Source organism: Populus euphratica, unplaced genomic scaffold (genome assembly GCF_000495115.2).
Source record: "Populus euphratica unplaced genomic scaffold, PopEup_1.0 scaffold103.1, whole genome shotgun sequence".
NCBI classification, from domain to species: Eukaryota; Viridiplantae; Streptophyta; class Magnoliopsida; order Malpighiales; family Salicaceae; genus Populus; species Populus euphratica.
This window is the reverse complement of record NW_011499891.1, coordinates 332,015-350,830: the sequence shown is the minus strand read 5'-3', so window position 1 is coordinate 350,830 and position 18,816 is coordinate 332,015. Positions and strand designations below refer to the sequence as shown.

At 34.8% G+C, this 18,816-nt stretch overlaps 2 protein-coding genes across 4 annotated transcripts; both read left to right on the top strand.

Moving 5' to 3' along the window:
• Nucleotides 1–1,741: 1,741 nt before the first annotated feature.
• Nucleotides 1,742–8,230, top strand: LOC105131182 (O-fucosyltransferase family protein). 3 transcript variants are annotated; one of them, XM_011034025.1, is made up of 11 exons: nt 1,742–2,055; nt 3,212–3,290; nt 3,593–3,660; nt 4,157–4,245; nt 4,369–4,546; nt 5,384–5,512; nt 5,802–5,938; nt 6,462–6,675; nt 6,769–6,953; nt 7,306–7,401; nt 7,688–8,230. In XM_011034025.1, the coding sequence occupies exons 1-11, from the start codon at nt 1,852–1,854 to the stop codon at nt 7,815–7,817; spliced, it is 1,509 nt and encodes a 502-aa protein (XP_011032327.1). In that variant the 5' UTR covers nt 1,742–1,851; the 3' UTR covers nt 7,818–8,230. The 3 variants fall into 3 exon arrangements, with proteins under 3 accessions (XP_011032327.1, XP_011032329.1, XP_011032328.1); XM_011034026.1 differs by lacking the exon at nt 1,742–2,055 and adding an exon at nt 3,455–3,513 and having other exon boundaries at nt 3,208–3,290; XM_011034027.1 differs by lacking the exon at nt 3,212–3,290 and having other exon boundaries at nt 1,967–2,055.
• A 743-nt stretch (nt 8,231–8,973) lies between these two features.
• Nucleotides 8,974–18,037, top strand: EMB3144 (AAA-type ATPase family protein). Its single transcript, XM_011034024.1, has 17 exons — nt 8,974–9,440; nt 9,943–10,198; nt 10,994–11,369; nt 11,901–12,159; nt 12,495–12,626; nt 13,074–13,148; nt 13,222–13,347; nt 13,427–13,536; nt 13,644–13,722; nt 13,858–13,995; nt 14,086–14,197; nt 15,024–15,187; nt 15,303–15,408; nt 15,528–15,604; nt 16,227–16,370; nt 16,465–16,641; nt 17,479–18,037. The coding sequence occupies exons 1-16, from the start codon at nt 9,198–9,200 to the stop codon at nt 16,606–16,608; spliced, it is 2,541 nt and encodes an 846-aa protein (XP_011032326.1). The 5' UTR covers nt 8,974–9,197; the 3' UTR covers nt 16,609–16,641; nt 17,479–18,037.
• The last annotated feature ends 779 nt before the right edge of the window (nt 18,038–18,816 follow it).

Here is an 18,816-nt window from a genome sequence, read left to right as displayed (position 1 = left end):
TAAAGTAGTGTTGGCGTGGGTGGTCCTTGGATAGAAAGCTAGGCATAGTCTCTTAAAAGGGTTTTTAGAGTCGGGGGCCATTGCTTTTGGAAAAACTTCTTTCCAGTTCCTGGTATCAAACCCTAACTACTGTTGCCTTCAGACGGGAGAGAGGGAGAGAGAAAACAGGAGATAGGGTCCCTCTCTTTTGCTAAATGGAAACACTGGTGCATGCAATACTCAGGGAAAGCTAACCAAACAAAATAACTAAAGGTTGTCCAATACGGCAAAGAAAAAAAGATATACATTAGATTGTTAGAGAAGCGCACACTACAGAAAGTTAAGCACTAATAACAAAGATCGAACAATGGATGTATAGTGCTGATCCCCATAACAAGAAGGACAACGAACTCATCATCCCTTTTCCATATGAAAAAGGACTGATCGAGTAAACTCATTGAAAAATAATATTGGTGTTTTTTGTTCAGTTTCAAAACTCAAATATTAATCTTCAAAACCCTTTTTTTTTTGTTTCTTAGTTATTTAACCCCTTCAAATCCATTTTTTTTTCAAATTCTATTTTTTCTCTCTCAATAACTTAACCCCTTAATTAATTCTCCAATATATTTTTTTCAACTATTAATCTAAATTAATTCTCCCATATTTATCTATCGACCGCTCTCAATTTATGAAAATGAGAGAATTAGCTTAACTTATTTTTAGATCTTAGATATTTTAGTCTTCAACTTATTTTTAAATTTAACAACTTCCAATCTATTTTTATATCACTGTTGTTAGAAGATGTATCATGCATAATGATAGAAAATACTTTACTAGTGAAATTCAAATCTTGCTTAGATTTAAAAAAAGAAATGTCATTCTTTTTTAAAAGGTTATGTTTAAGTTTTTTTCTTATGAAAACATCTTTTTGTATTCATAGAAGAATACATTGAAGAATGACCTCATACTTAAATAGTATACAGTGAATCTAATTTCAGCTATATAATTTTTTTGTTAAAAGTTAATTTTTTTATATATGTTTTGGAACATTTTAATGTGTTGATTTTAAAAATAATTTTTAAAAAATAAAAAAGATCATTTTAATGCATTTTAGCATGAAAATCATTTTAAAAAATAATTACAATCACACTCTCAAATAGATTTTAAATTCTTAAGTTTTTTATTAGATACACACCTCGAAAAAAGTCCCCTTCTCCTTTTCCTATGCGGTAAGCTTATTTTGAATTTTTTTATTAAAAGAAAAATTGATGTAAGGTTATATTTAAAATGATATCTTATAAGATTTATGAATTAAGCTAGTTAACAGGAACACACCTATTTTCAGTTTTTCTAATCTAATTCAAAAGACATGAATCCGATTTATTTGTTATAAAAAAATTGGTTTAGAATTATTTAAAATGATGTTTATAAAATTTACAACTTAAGTATTTAACACCTTATATATATATATATATTCTCATATGAATTTAATTAAGATCTTCAGGTTTTGTAAAAATAAAATAAAATGATTTCATATAAAAAGAGATTGAAATTAGGCATGAAGTTATGAAGATTATAGGGTTTCCCACTTTCGAGGTTGCTACTCCACGATCATGAGATTCAATATAGTTTACCAATCAACTAGTGATCTGGCCCAATATTTACAGGCCCATGCTTCTGGCTGTTAACAGATTTGGGCTCGTGCTTCTAAATTTAAATTCTCTCCCATATGCTGTAATTTTCCTATATGGAGATTAAAAAAATGGAAAACCCAGCCCATTGAATTCTCTGGTACATTCTGATTTCCGAAGAGCCAGTGAAAGAGAGATCTACCTTAACTGCTGCTGCTACTTCCGGCAATCGTGGAAGAAAATGGCAAACAACAGAGGATATCCCCATTTCAGAAGATTTCTCTCAAGAAGACAATATATTCTTACAACAGCTCTCTTCACAATCTTTGCTTTTGTTTTTTCTATTTTCCTTCTACTTTATGGATTTGCCCCAAAGGAAGATGACATATTGAAAGATGATACAAGACTTGAAGAACCCCAACAATCTCAATCTGTGCAGCAGCAGGTACTGTTACGGTTCCCTTTTCTTAATTTTGAGAAAAGGGTTTTGCTATTTGATTTTTTTTTTTGTCTTACTGGTTCCTTATGTTATCTGGAGAATTACGCTTCTTTTTTTTTTGTGAATGTTAGTTATTTTCTTCTTGAATTGTTTTTAGTTGGGTTTATGAGATTATGATGATTAGTTTTTTTTTTTTTTTGGATTTGCTGATTCAGTGATGTTAGGGAGATTGAATTTCTTATCAATTGGAGAACTGGGGAACTCTTTACGTAGTTTCTTGTAGTGATTGATATTTGAGAATTATATTCAAAGGGAAATGTTAAATGTCTCTCCTTCATTTTTTTTTTTTGTTTTAATGCGAGGAGTTTTGAGCTTTTGGCCTTGGATAATCAGGTGTTTCTTTCATGATTGTTGTTGAGTAGTAATGGTTTTGTCCAAGAAACTGTACTTGTGTGCTTGAATTTTCTTGTGGTTTTTTCGGGATAAAAATAACTTGGGAGATTGCTGATTGGATCATGGGGAAGTTAGAATGTTCCAACTACACCTAATCAACCTGAACCTGAACCTGAACTTTTCTGGGTTCACCTTGGAGGAAGTTCTACATGCTTCTGTCAAGAATTTATCCCAAGTAAAGTAAAAAATGTCACTTGAATTTCCTTTAACTTCGAAAAAGGCTTGAAGCTAAATTTAGATTGAACAGACAAATGATAAACTTAGTAGTTAAGAATGGAATGCATCCAAGTGGGAGGGAGCATAAATTGATAGCAAAAGTTTCTGTGAATGTCAAATTAGAAACAGAGGTCAGTATCCTTGTAATTGCAAACTTTTGAAGACATGGTTCTGTCTTTTTAGCATTTTGGGGAGGCTGTTGAAAGGCATTAGTGTGGGAGGACTACTGTGAGATGGACCTACAGTCATGTCAATATTGAATGCATTGAATCTGTTTTGTGCTTGGTTATTATGACAAATAAAGATTGTTTCATGTAAAGTGGCTTATCAAAACATGTCACAAAATTCTTCTTACACCTTTCATTTTTAAAATACAACTGAAAAATATCATTCTATGTTTGCTACAAGCTTTAGAGAGCTCATATCCTTTTTAGAAAATAACTGGTATTAATATTTTAAAGAAAGTAAGGCTGTTCTGCTTCTAATTTTGCAGGTGTCAGATGAAAACCTTTGGGGTGCTTCTCTAAGCCATGGTTTGCACCCATGTATCAAGCCAACAGTTAGACATAAAGGTTTAAAAAATAAACATATACTTGTGCCTTCCTTCTCTGTTTATATGGGTCTTTCCATCTGTCCCAAGTTTCAATTTGTAATTAACATTTACATGAACCTCCTTTCTTTTTTATTCAGTAGTTTTGTTTTTTTTTTTTTTAGTTTTTTCCCCTTTGAATTAAAGGATACTAGGTTTATCATGTGTGGTTGTTGAGTGATGCGCTAACCTGGAACCATGTCCATGTATGAATTCTTTTTTCATTTTTCTTTGGCTTTCTTTTTCTCTCTCTAGTCTTTTCTAAATTCAACTTGCAAATGTCAGCTGCCCAAGGATCAGATCACTATATAACTGTGAGAAGCAACGGAGGACTAAATCAAATGCGCACTGGTGTAAGTTCAATACCACCTGTATTTTGCTTACTGGTTTCTGCATTCATTCTCTTCATGGTTTATGTTATTGGGTGTTAAAAATCCTGTCCATAATTTCAAAGTTCCAAAACAGCTTTTTCATTTTATAGCAAGATACCAAAAAGGTTCTGAATAAGTATCATTTATGAATTTTCAAAGTATCTTTTATGCAATCATACACCTCCCTTATTCATTATGAAGTGTAGTAATGAAGGTTTATTCAATGAATGAATATTTTGTGAATAGTTAAGTCATTGCAAATGCATGGGAAGATGCTTGAAGTATGCTGTCCATTGTTTCTTATATGTCTTGGATGAGCACATGCAAGATGAATATATAATATAACCACTGGATAGTGTTGTGAACTACTGGTAACTGGTGAATATGTGAACAGGGCTTCACATTTCTGCTAGATTACAACCTAATTCTGGCTGAATAATTTCATCTATATAAACTCAATAACCTTGTCTTCCTGCAGATCTCAGACATGGTGGCTGTGGCACACATTATGAATGCTACCTTAGTCATCCCTCAACTGGATAAACGGTCATTCTGGCAAGACACGAGGTGTTCTTTTAGCAATCATATATGGTGTTCTTTTGAAATGTTTCGGTTCACATCCCCTGTTTCTTTTTAAGTTTTCTTCTTTCTCCTACTAAATTGTTCACATAACATGACCCAAATGTCCAGCACATTTTCAGACATATTTGATGAGCTTCATTTCATTACAACCTTACAAGATGATGTAAGGATTGTTAAGGCGCTTCCGAAGGAATTGGAGTCAATTCCTCGGGCCAGGAAACACTTCACCTCCTGGTCTGGCATTGGTTACTACGAAGAGATGGCTCGACTATGGAAGGACTATCAGGTAAAGGAAATTAATTTTTTCAACCTGTACTAGTCTTGAGTACAAATGATGGTCATGATTGACATGTATATGAAATTATTGCTTTGCTTATATAATTGTCTAATTTAGAACTGTGAATTTCAGATTTCAAGTACAGCTAAATTAGAAGAGCAGTTGGTGCATGCTTGTTATAAAAATAAGTTGAAATTGAAACTAGATGTTTTTATCTAATCCAACTTGCTTTATGCACACAATAGGATGAAACCTCTTTACATGCTATATGCACTTACTTCATTTGTCTTACATCTTATGAACATGGTTGAAATGGGAAAAATGCTTGTGTGCAGTCTGCTTCCACCCCCCCCCCCCTTTTTTTTCCTCCCTGCCCCCCCCCCCCCCCCCTTTTTTTTTCCCTGTCTCCAAAATCATTGTTTTGGAGTTCCTTTTTCTATTTCCCTTTTGCTTCAGAAAGGACAACTTTGTGAGAAGGTGTTGATCGATTTGTGTTGGTTGTAATTGTGATCTTCTCTGATTTAATGTGTGTGTTGCCATCTAATAACTTAAGATTTTGTTTTGGATGTTTGCAGTGTTGAAGAACCTAATGTCATATCTTGTTTTTCATTGTTGTTGTTGCTTCCCCCACATTCTAGATCACCACAAATTGTCATATGGGTTTATTTTATCTTCATGAAGATGTCTAGTCACTTCAAAAAACAATTCATGAAAGTGTCAGTTTTTGTACCTTAGATGTGTGAATAAGCACTTTTCTTGCATAAGCCCTGCACATTAGTTCTGGGGCCCTCTGCTATTCTGCTAATATTAAAATGTTTGATCATGGCAATATCTTAATCTCTGCAGGTAATTCATGTTGCGAAATCAGATTCCCGGCTAGCAAACAATGATTTGCCTCTTGATATACAGAGGTTGAGATGTCGTGCTCTATACCGTGCTCTCCGTTTTTCTCCTTCAATTGAAAGCCTAGGAAAGGTTTGGAACACTTGTCCTCTTCTATTAGCACCTCTGTAACTTTTGCTCAAGTTTAAACTGGATTCCAGTGAATTATGCCTGTTGAAATGGCTGAAGTCTCCAAGAATTTTCAACACTGAACTTTGAAAGGCATGACCCATTACCATTTTAGATACTCATGATTTAAAAGATTAAAACTCAATGTGCATGATCTTGAATTCACATTCATTTTCAGTATTGATGCATTGAGGTCTCCTATGGGGATTCCTGCTAAATTAGGTTCTGAGAATGCATGACGATGACACCACAGAAGCTTGTGGAGCGTCTGAGATCACACAGCGGAAGATACATTGCACTCCATCTGAGATATGAGAAGGACATGCTCTCTTTTACTGGCTGTACATATGGGCTGACTGAGGCAGAATCTGAAGAGCTGCGAATAATGAGGTGAGGATGTGTTTGTGCATGGGTATGTCTCTGAAATACAAGTGTGATAGATGGACATATAATCCATATATATCAGCCAAGGATTTAGCAGTTAGGGAGAGAAGCAACCTTGCTTCCTCATATTAACATTTTCAAGTTGTCCTTAACTTCAACATCCAAGTAATAAATCTGAAATGCTGAGAGCAGTCATTAGCATTTTCTAATTGTCCTCAACTTCAAGATCATAATAATAAATATGAAATGATGATATGCTCTCAGGACTCTCTCAAATTTTGAGTGCTGTTTGAGGATGCATTCCTGCTATATCAAGAGATATCCATGAGAACTTCATTGTTGAGATTGTTGTTGAACAGTGTACTAGAAAATTCAATTGGTTTAATGTCTGAAACTTAGAGAAGATGGGTCTTGTTTTCTGTTATGTTGATGCAGTTGACTAGAGAATGCCAAAGCCTTTAAGTGTTTCTTTTGCTGTCAGATATATTTGTTTATCAATAACTTATGCTTATCTTGTCATTTTTCTCAGGGAGAATACTAACCATTGGAAGGTTAAAAAGATAGACTCAACAGAACAGAGGGTGGGAGGCTTTTGCCCTCTAACTCCGAAAGAGGTGGGAATATTTCTTGAATCTCTTGGGTATCCTCCAATAACAACAATTTATATTGCATCGGGGGAAATTTATGGTGGCGAAGCTCGCCTTTCAGAACTTAAGTCTCGCTTCCCAAATATAGTTTCCAAGGTTTGATGATAATTTTTGATTTAATTTCATTGACATGGTTTGATGCCATCAAAACTGCCAGTAACAATGAAGTTGTTGTCGGGTTGATATCAGGAAGCATTGGCTACAGCAAAGGAGTTAGAACCATTTGCCAATCATGGCAGTCAAACTGCAGCACTTGATTATATTATTTCTATAGAGAGCAATGTCTTTGTTCCCTCTCATTCAGGTAATATGGCCAGAGCTGTTGAGGGCCACAGAAGATTCTTAGGACACCGCAGGACAATCAACCCAGACAGGTATGGACCCAGTCATGGTGTTGTGTTATTGAATTCAACTAGGGTTGCATGGGAACTGAAAATTAGGTCTTATATGGGTAACCCACTTCTTATACGCCTTTTGATGAGAAGAATCAAGAATCAAATGCTGGCACACATTCGAATGTGGATTTGCACAAGGCACCCTCTGTTTCTGGAATTGTGGTTGAAGATGGATGTTGATATAAATTAGTTTCCTTTTCCTCTTTCTTTTTTTGTTTGTTTGTGTGGGAATACATAACACATGCTTGTGCACGCGCACACACACGCATTGCATTCTGTATATAATTCCTTCTGACTATCTCCTGTCCCTTGTGTGAATAATGTGATCCAGGAAAGGACTTGTTGAACTATTTGATAAGCTAGAAAGTGGAGAGCTGAAATTAGGGTCCTCATTTTCTTACCTTGTTCAAGAAATGCACAAGAACAGGTAACTCTATTGAAAGTTTATATTGTCTATTTCTGCTTCTTCTTCTTTTTTTCTGTGTTTGTGTTTTCGTTTTTGTTGTGCACCTCTATTAATTTTTTGTACTCAATTGCATCATGTAATCTCAAACCATTCTGTACCACTGCTTGTTCTTGTGATAATTGAAATAGTTGCATTTTGTTTATCATGATTTGTAAACATACAAATTGCTTATGCAGCTGTAAGATGTTTCGACTAAACATTCTCAAAGTAACTGCAGGGACTCACTCTGTTTTAATCGAAATTGCAGGCAAGGAACTCCAAGAAAAAGACATGGTCCATTGCCAGGAATAAAAGGCCGAGCACGTTTGAGGACTGAAGAATCTTTCTATGAGAATCCATATCCAGAGTGTATCTGCCGATCAAAGACAGCAGTTTGAAATGAAGTTAATACCCCCAAGTTAGACGTTAGATAAGATTTCCAAGTTTTGTATCCGTTGGTGTATGGCGGTGACTAAAATCAACAAGAAGCTAGCTGGTTGTCTGAACCAAAATCGATGGAGCCTAGCCAGCATTCATTCTTTTAGTTCTTACATTAGCAGAGTTAGAGGAGGGGAGAAGGACTTGCATGGCCACTAGCAGAAAACTCAGATTTCTTTGTTGTATCACTCCTGTACTTATATTATGGTTTGGTATTTAAAACAGTGAATCTCATGTGAGCGCTGACCAAACATTACCAGCCCGCCCTTGTTTCCGTCTGGCCACTGTGATCCTGAGAGCATTGCATTCAATTATCCATTTTGTTGGGACAGAAAGTAAAGAAAGAAATATCTTTTTTTTTTCCTTTTTGAAATCGAGCCCGTTGGTATTCTTTTTTCCCTGGGGTCATGAGATTTGTTTTTAATATATTAATTTAACAATAAATTCCATGTTTCTACTATTTTTGACATGAGGTATTATGGCATGAAAGAAAAAAAATTGGATTTGTGAAACCTTCTTTTCTGTCACACAACACTTTAATAATATAGTTTTTAATGGTTTTATCTGGGCCAAGATTAGTTCACGAGTTATTATGAGATGAGGTTATATTTAAAAAAAAATTAAAATAATATTGTTTTGATATTTTTTAAAAAAACAATTCAGATTGATGGTTCAGTTTTAATTAGGTTTTTATTTTGAATTGACCTCGAATTAAATTATTTTTACTTTTTTAATTTAAATTGCTCTAAGTTTCAGGTTGTTTGGATATTAAGTTAATTTACTGTATTAATTTGTTTGGATTGATGAATTTGTAAATTGTTGAAATGTTTGGAAAATCTGCTATGCTATTCTAATCAAGCTAATAATGTAATAGTTTATATATTAAGATTTTATATGCAAGTTTTTTTAAAATGAATTCAATTATCATATTAAGGTTTTTTAAAACTATAATTTCTTAGCTTTATGAATAGTATTAAAAATGATTTCAAATATCATATTAAGAAAATAAACTTTGAGGTGTAAAGAAATAATATTATTTAATAGTTGCCAACACATTTGTATCCTCCAATATCCCTACCATTTGAAACGGCACCGTTGGAAGGTTTATCACGGGTCATCACCTTCTTCTCATCCCAAAACCCCTACACAAAAACCCAGAGAAGGAAATGGGCAACAAATAAAACAAAAATCCAAAATATCCCTTTCCAATCCAAATCCACATTCGCTGCTATTCATCTAACTGAATTCCCGAGAGAGAGAGAGAGAGAGAAGAATCCAATTCCTTTTCCTTTCCTCTTCAAACTGATAGTATTCTAATAATAAATACTAGTAGTAGAGAAATGAAATCCCTCGTTTCGAATTCAATTCTTCAAATCCCAAATTCATCTCTAGCCATTCAATTCCCTCGTAAGCTTGTTTTCAAAACAAAATTAACCTTCAGAGATCGTCACTCACTTCTCTTTAGGAATCACATGTCACTTAAATTCACTGCCTTTGCTGCTTCTTCTTCTAACTCGGTTACCTATTCCTCTAACTCAGCACAAGTAGCTGAAGAAGACCCCGAGTCCACACAGTTATTCGAGGTTTTTATTTTTCTTTTCCTCTCTTCTTTATGCATAAGTATTTTTATTTTATATTTTATTTATAACAAAGTTGGGTTCTGTTTGGTTACTGGGAAAGTTCATAGAAAAAAAAAATGAAGTGAATTTTCTATTTTTTGTTTTAATATTACGCTGTTTTTCATTTCATTTGTTAGGAAACTGGAAATTTCAGTTTTTTTATATATATTTACGTGATTTATTTATTTTCCAAAAAAAATTAAGTTTTGTTTGGCTACTGAGAAAGTGCGGAAAGAAAATGTAGCTACACGGTCCTGAATTCATATTTATCTATCCCCAAGTTCTGAAATATTTTATTTATTTATTCCGAAAATGAACCACTGTTTGGTCTCTCAGAAAGTGAGAGAAGAAAATAGAAGAGTTATCTTTGTATTTCTATGATTTCGTAACAATAAAGTACATTTAAAAAAAAATTATTTATAAAACCTCTCAAAGATTGTAACTTTATTTCTGTGTAACTTTTTAGAAACTGAAAGAAGCAGAAAGAAAAAGAATTAATAAATTGGAAGAATTGGAGAGAAAGGCAGATATACAATTGGAGAGGAATCTAGTAATGGCTTCAAACTGGAGCAGGGCATTGTTGATGATGCGAGGAAAGTTAAAAGGAACGGAATGGGATCCTGAGAATTCTCATAGGATTGATTTTAGTGATTTTTTGAGACTTGTTAACTCCAATAATGTTCAGTTTATGGAGTACGCAAATTACGGCCAGAATGTTTCAGGTTGGAAAGTTGTTCTTTTTAATCTATGCTGCTGTTATATTTTTTTTTCTGGGTTTTAGTTCTTTTAACTGTTTTTAGTGGCTAATGAATAATTAGTGCTTTTTATATCTACTTGCGTTTGCTGGGATTGTTTTTGCAGTAACTGGGTCCAGTACATTGCTTCCTGCATTCTCTTAGTCCATTTATTAGAGACATTATAGGAAATGATTTTCTTTCTGTTTTTTAAAATAACTGATTAGTGTGCAAATGGAATTCTCAATGAGATTAAGAATGTTGCCCGAAAAATATCTGATTAAACTTATCTCAGTCAAGCCTCAAATGCAAGCCTAATCAAGTTGGCCACATGAGTTGTTTTTTGAATTCCATTACAAAAACTATTGTTTTGCATAATTGAGTAGGGTTAATATATTAGAATCATAATCTTTATAAAATATCTCCTTGGATTTCATCATGTAACATACAATGCAGCCTTTTCTTTTTTCTGGCCCCTTGATTAAGGCAATGATGTTCCGTTTATTTATTCCTTATGAACAAATGTTTTCCCCGTTGCAAATTTCTTTCTCATATTGCAGTCCCTGCTATTGATGCTAAAGTTCAGATGCATCATCCAAGTGAATCTTCTGGTCTTTTGTAAAGTTGATTTTATTGTTATTTAATCATAGACTTCCTGAAGGCATAGTTTGCCTTTTGCCTGATCACCTTATAATAGATCTATATTCTGAAAGATGCCTACACCTTTCTCATCTTGTGTTCATTTGAGATTTTCAGCTGAAAATTTATTGCTCATATGAACAGTGATTCTTCCATACTACAAAGAGGCAAAAAAAGAAGGATCAGAAGGAAATTCAAACAAAGAAATAATTTTCCGACGCCATGTGGTTGACCGTATGCCAATTGATTGTTGGAATGATGTTTGGGAAAAGTTGCACCAGCAAATAGTCAATGTTGATGTCTATAATGTGAATGCAGTCCCTGCAGAAGTCTACTCCACTGTTGCAACTGCTGTCATATGGGCAATGCGACTTGCTCTTTCTATTGTGTTATATCTCTGGATTGATAATATGATGAGACCTATTTATGCGAAGTTAATACCTTGTGACTTGGGAAAGCCGACCGAAACAGTTAGGCAGCCACTCAAGCGTCGTGCACTTGGGTCATTAGGCAAGAGTAGGTAAGTGGAAAATTGTCAGAGTTTGGAAGCTTTGCATCAACTATATTTAATTTAAAATCAAGAAAATAATAGTGTGGAGAGTTGGTGTCCTAATAATTGTTATCTATTATCCATTGCCAGTTTAGAACTTTGGTAACGCTAAAGTTAATTGATGGACTACCATCCAGTGATCATTTTCATCTACTATACGGTCCACAGGCTTGCATGTGTTATCTAGAAATTTCTTACTAGTTGTTTTCAAAAGAATCATTATTCTGTTTATGGAAATTAATTTGAATTTGATTAGATCTTCGAAGTTCCCTTGAAACTCCTGTTCTTGCATGTATTCTCTATGGTTTCTGAGTTAATTGTTTCAAATATTGTTGTGTCTGGAAAAGGGATTTATTTAATGGTTACTATTATGTGTCTTAACATTGTTACAGTTTTGTAATTAAATCATGACAACTTTAAATGGTTTTGTGAGCATTTTGGTTTTTTATCCCCCCTGCAATGATGCACTTGGGGTCTAATTTCTGACTTCCATTCCACCAGGGCAAAGTTTATATCAGCAGAAGAAACCACTGGTGTTACCTTTGATGATTTTGCTGGCCAGGAATATATAAAGAGGGAACTGCAAGAGATTGTACGCATTTTGAAGAATGATGAAGAGTTTCAAGATAAAGGTATCTATTGCCCAAAAGGTGTCCTTCTCCATGGGCCTCCAGGAACTGGTAAAACACTGCTCGCTAAAGCCATTGCTGGTGAAGCAGGACTGCCTTTCTTTGCTGCAAATGGCACAGATTTTGTAGAGGTGTGGATATACTTTACATCTAAAAGGAATAGCCATTTCTTTTGTTTCATGGTCTTGGTTCAGCCTCTGTTGATAGGATAAAATTCACGTTGCATCCTTAGTAGCTAACCATCTTTTTCATGAAGCACCACTTATTTTTGCTTATGTAACTACTTCACAAGTTTGATAAATTCCATGCTACTCCTTTGTACTTATTCTCTAACAACTTGCTGGCACTTGTGATTGGCATTGCTTCTTATTCTTGACTTTCACTCTTATTAAATTGCTTCCATTTTCCCTATTTAGTCATTTTGAAATAAAAGAAAATTGTCTAACTAACGAAATTGACTTTCTAGATGTTTGTAGGTGTGGCAGCATCTCGTGTCAAGGATCTTTTTGCTAGTGCCAGATCGTTCGCTCCTTCCATCATTTTTATTGATGAAATTGATGCCATTGGGAGCAAGCGTGGTGGACCTGATATTGGTGGGGTAAGATAGTATGTACTATTGCTTGCATTCATTAAGTTTCACTAATGAAATGATATGAACAAAAATATATAGGAGCTTCAGTGGCAATTATACAACTGCGAAGGAAATTAAGGAGCTTCCATGTAATTTTCAAAGTCATACTGATTTTAATAGCAACATGCAATAAAATTCACAGCAGAGCTTGTCAAATTAGTCTCTCAACCTTCATGCCTCAAGACCAATAAATGACCAGAAAAAAAAACTGCAAATATTGCAGTGTATTTGTTTTATTTACTTATTCATTGTGATATCCAGCAGTTGAAGTTTGGTCGAGCAGCACAGCAATTAACATTTCATAAGCCTTTTTTGATATATCAGTGACGTCTGCACACAAACTGGAACATAATTCTTTTATATTTGTCTCCCTCTCTCCCTGAATTCAGTGCATCCATGCAATTGTTTGTGTAGGGTGGTGCAGAGAGAGAGCAAGGTCTGCTTCAGATACTGACTGAGATGGATGGATTTAAGGAATTTACATCACAGGTGTGCTTGAATTATTTATTTTGGCTGGAGACATTGAATTTTTTTTATCAACAGCTAAACTTGGGTTTGTCAGGTGCTGGTTATAGGAGCAACAAATAGACTTGATATTCTTGATCCTGCTCTCTTGAGAAAAGGTCGTTTTGACAAGATTGTGAGAGTTGGTTTGCCATCTAAAGATGGCAGATTGGCAATATTGAAGGTATTTCTTCAAAATGATAAAAAATTCAAGATCTCTAAATTTGTGTTGACATCATCCCTGGGGGACTTAACTTGTCCAGGTGCATGCTAGAAATAAATTTTTTCGGTCAGAAAAGGAAAGGGATGCTCTACTGCAGGAAATTGCTGAGCTTACAGAAGATTTTACTGGGGCAGAACTGCAGAACATACTGTGCGTAATGCCTAATTCATAGTTCTACTTATTGAATATGCACAGTTCTACTTCTGATTAAATATCAGTTAAAGGCGATGCTAATTTCTTCATAAACTGAATGACAGGAATGAAGCTGGAATTTTGACTGCCAGGAAGGATTTAGACTATATTGGGCGAGAAGAACTTTTAGAGGCCTTGAAGAGGGTTAGGGCTGCTCTTTCTCTCTCTCTCTTTTTGCACAAAATAACAATTTTTCTCTTAAAATAAATGTGAAAACCATGTTTACTTCCACTTCCAACATTCTCATTTTCTCAATTCATTTGCTATGTGATCGTGCAGCAAAAAGGCACATTTGAAACAGGACAAGAAGATAGTACTGAAATTCCTGAGGAATTGAAATTAAGATTGGCATACAGAGAAGCAGCTGTTGCTATTCTTGCATGCTACCTTCCGGATCCCTTCCGCCCTTTCACAGAGGTAATTGAAGAATATGCTCCGGGGTTGTATTTTGTGATCAAGTGTTGAGATATCTGACAGTTATGTATTTGAATGTATCTCCTCCTGCAGACTGATATAAACTCTATCACCAGCCAGCCAAATATGCGTTATGCAGAAACTGCAGGCAGGATTTTTGCAAGGAAATCAGATTACGTGAACTCTATAGTGCGTGCATGTGCTCGTAGGTTACGTGAATCTTGTTCTTGTCTTAAAATATCATTGTTACATACATTTATGTTTAGCATTTGTTTTAAAACAGATTAATGTAGTATGTTTTATGGATCAATGCTGTGAACTTTTGGATATGTTTTTGTCTGTTTTTCTATCATTTTATAAAAGGAAATCTGTTTTGAAAGCAAATAAATGAATTTTTATTCTTCCTACCTTGAGCATTTAAATCAAGCATAAAGCAATCTTTGTTTCCCTGCATAATTGGATCATCTTTTGCTTTAAAAAATTCAAGGTTTAAAATTTGGTTTAATTATCGAGCTTTGAGTTTAAATCCTAAATATCCTCCTCTTCTTTCTTTTTTCAATTTCTGTTAACATTTTCTTTAAGCTTCAAGTTTTTGGGGAGTTTATCATCTGGAAAATACTGGCCCAAGGATTTGCTTTAACTTCCTAGAATTCTCGTCAACAATTATTTAATATAACAGTCTTACATTTACATAATTTCACTGGATAAAGAAAAAGTGCCAAACAAAAACAAATGGAAAAACACCAAGGAACTGCATGTGGAGTATTATTGGGGAAAGATTTTAATCACAAAACAATTAGAAAGAGTCTCCTGCACACTTCATCTTTTAGGCACCTTCTGACTGTTGGCCTTGATTGTAATTTATGCTTTAACTCCTATTTAGCAGTCTTCTGAATCAGCTCTCATCACTGAATCATACTCATGGACTTTGGATTAAAAGGCTTTATTGTTGTTTCTTCTTTCCTTTCTTTGTCTTTGTTTTTTTGTTTTCCTTAAAGAATATAAGCAGTTTTACTGGTAATCTGATGTAGCTAGAGTGATCGAGGAGGAGATGTTTGGGGTAAACAACATGTGTTGGATCTCTGCAAAGGCTACCTTGGAAGCTTCACGCCATGCAGAATTTCTTATTCTCCAAACTGGGATGACAGCATTTGGGAAAGCATTCTACAGGAAACATAATGATCTTGTGCCCAATGTATATTTCTGGGAACCAATTGCCAAATCTGTTAGAGCTTTGTGCACCTTTTTTAATAGATTTTCTGAATGCATATATTGCATTTGTAATTTTTTTTTTTTTTTTTTCATAACAGCTTGCAGCTAAACTTGAAGCTCTTCGAGATGAATACATGCGATACGCTGTGGAAAAATGTTCATCTGTCCTGAGAGAATATCATTCAGCTGTAGAAACAATTACAGGTTACATTTTTGGCTTTATCAATTTGTTAATGAGTTATTTGTTGAAACTTGGTCATTTGAGGCAGTTCTGTATGTGAAATGCTTGATATCTGTTGGCCTCATTCCTTCATTCTGCGCAGACATTTTACTTGAGAAGGGACAGATAGAAGCATCAGAAATTTGGGACATATACAAAAGAGCTCCTCGAATACCTCAAGTGAGTTCTTGACCTTATCCTTGAATAAGTTGCTTATTATAGAAATTGAGTTTAGAATTGGTCTACAATTTCTTTTTGAATTTTCTTAAACACTATTATCTTGACTGTTACTATCCTGATTTTATTTATTTGATTTTAGTTTTATAGTCTGTTTCTGCAGAAATTTGTAGCATTTGATCTCTTGTGTCATTTAAAAATAATTTGGGACATGTTACACTATTAAACTTGTGAAGTGCTTGCAGAGTATAAAATACATGTTTATATGATGATGTCTTACATTTACTTGTAGACATTTTAGGGGGATAAGTCAAATTATACTGCAACAATCGAATTCTGATGGCACTTGCAATATCTCAAATACGTGGTGATGAAAATATTTAGGTTACAAGTTTTGTTTAGATAAAGGAAAACCTGTAAAGGAAAAAAGGGAGACCAGGAAAGGAGAAGTTGCATAAAACATCAAGGTGCATGGCAGTTCCTCTCCTTTCCTGCTCTCATGCTTGTTCAGTTAACTTGTCATGCCACAGTTTCTAGATGTTTAAATAATAAAGGGTTGATGATTGGGATATTTATGATGATTTAAGGATATTTTAATTTCTGTATTCTATTACTCATTATGCAGCCCGCTGTAAATCCTGTTGATGAATATGGAGCCCTAATTTATGCTGGACGATGGGGGATCCATGGGATTACCCTTCCTGGGAGGGTTACATTTGCACCTGGAAATGTTGGGTTTGCAACCTTTGGTGCACCCCGCCCTATGGAGGTAATGAAGTTGTGTGAATTCCAGTAATCCACATTAAATTTATTGTCGTGCTAGTAATGCTGACTGTTTCTTTTTCAAATGGTTTTGTGAACAGACACAAGTTGTCAGTGATGAAACTTGGAAGCTAATGGATGGTATCTGGGATCAAAGGGTTCAGGAAATAAGATCTGAAGCTTCAATGGAGATTGAAGAAGACAAGGAGAGGCCACAACTTTTGATGGCCAGCCATTTCCTTTGAAAACAGATGGGTTTTTTCTTAGATATAAAAAAGGTGGGGGTTTTTTCTTCATTGTTTGTAATCAGTTACTTCTCATGCTCTTTCTTTCTTTCTTTCTTTCTTTCTTCCATTTTCTTTCTGGGTGGTGGAGTTTCATGAAATGCATAAAGACAAGCAAATGATAAACACTGTCCATTCTAGTCAACTCATAGAAGATATTTCCCTTCCCTTACAGTCTCCATTTCCTTTTTGGTCAGTTACATAAACTTGTTCCATAGGCAAGATGCAGTTGCTTCTTGCCATGAAGAATGGGCCTCAAAATTTTCAGGGTAAAATGAAAAGGAAATAAAACGAAACCACTATCTGTTATTTATTATTGCTCTGTAATTGTAGTAAGAAATTCTGGTTTGAACCACTGGCATTTTCTAATAGTTTATTTTGTGAAATCTTATCCTTGTTTTGATAAGTAGCATAAAGTCTTGAAAAATCATCAGCAAGCTCCACCACCCTTGAATCCTCCACGCTTGCCAGAGGCTGGATCAACCTGGAAGTTGGGTTCACTGTCTCCTCCCAAGAACGTAATTAGTAGCACATACTTGGGTTGGACAAGTTGTCAAACCAAGTTAAGTGTTGCAAGGAATAGGAATCAAGCATGTTGATACAGAAACAACTTTGTTGTTATGATATCCGCTGAGCATTTTTCTTTTTCTTGGTGACAGTTTATGGTCCTGCTGCCACAGTCTTGTTTGCTAACTTTGTGGCTGTTTATCTTTTTCTACAATAGGATTGAAGCTTCTTTTCTGTTGAAACAGTAGCAGCACATTATTTTTGTATTCTCAAAAAAACGTGCCATTGATATGTTGGTCTGAGACTCTCAGCTCCCATGTGCAGGTGGACTTGCAATCTCACAAAGGCTATGTCTCCACGGTAACAGGTCTTTTACTTGCATTATTATCATAATTTTCCAAGATCAAGCTGGATTGTCAAATCTGAGAAAGGGTTGGATTCAGTCAATCTCAAAGATACAGGTGCTAATTGTGAATCCATCAGCAGACAATTTGTTTAGTATCAACTGTCGTTGTATGCTATGATTACTACACAAGGGCCAGCATGGAAGTGGGAAATGGAAAGACTTTTTTCAGTGGTCGATTTTTAATTGGTTGCTATCAGTTTAGATTTCTCTAGGCAAATCAATTATTTGAATCTTAGCAAGTCAAAGCTTACCAGAATTAAACTAATTGGTGAATTTGTGAATCATCTTCAATTTGCTACCATCCCATTATCAGTCGATGCAACAAGCCAGTTGACTTGTCCATCACTAGTTTTCATTATAGAATGACTAACTGTTGCGTCCCCTTTGTAATTACTTCTGTGAACGACATCATCTCAAGATTCAAGGCTGTTGAGCACGAGGTCCCTTGCATTAACAATCCCAGGATGTTTAATATTTTCCAATGGCAAGAAAATGAATACTGCCACTTTCTCTACCCACTAGGTCCTTCAATCCCTTTGTCTTGTAATTCCAACAGCCAGTTTTCCAGTTGCATTGATACAATGGAAGGAATCTCTGACTGTAAATTGCTATAAACTCTATAGCTGTGAGAATGAACCTGAGTTCCTAATCGGACATGTAGCTAGGGAAGCTCACTCTTATCCATCCTGGCTTTACCCCAGCATAACCCTAGAACAAACATCAACATTAGTACAGTTAACAAGGGGTATTACTAAGCCAAACTGTTCCATGAAAACCATTTACGTAATTGACTGTTCCATCTCCACAAGTTGACTGTGATGAAGATCTGGACTGATAAAAAGTTTTGGTCATCAAAAGCATTCTTGATGATTCAGGTCCCCCAGGAGTTTGTGGGCTTAGAAAAACAGCATCATAGCCATCAATCACCTAAGACCTCATGTCTATTTCCACCTATGAATGACTTATTCACAAAGTTAATATATTCAAAAAGTTAGCACCCATTGATGCAATCATTGATGCTTTAAACAGTTGAGATTGAGTTGAAAGATTGTTTGCGTGCATGTGTGAAGGGCTGGAATTTTGTTTTAAATCATGGATAATGAGTATATTTCTGGCCAGTTAAAAAATGGGGTCTACTTGGTAAAAACTTCAATGAAATTTAATCAACTTAATTTTTTTAATTTTGAACATGATTTAAATAAATTATAAATAAATAATAAATTAATTTTAAAAAAACTTCTACTTGATATATTTTT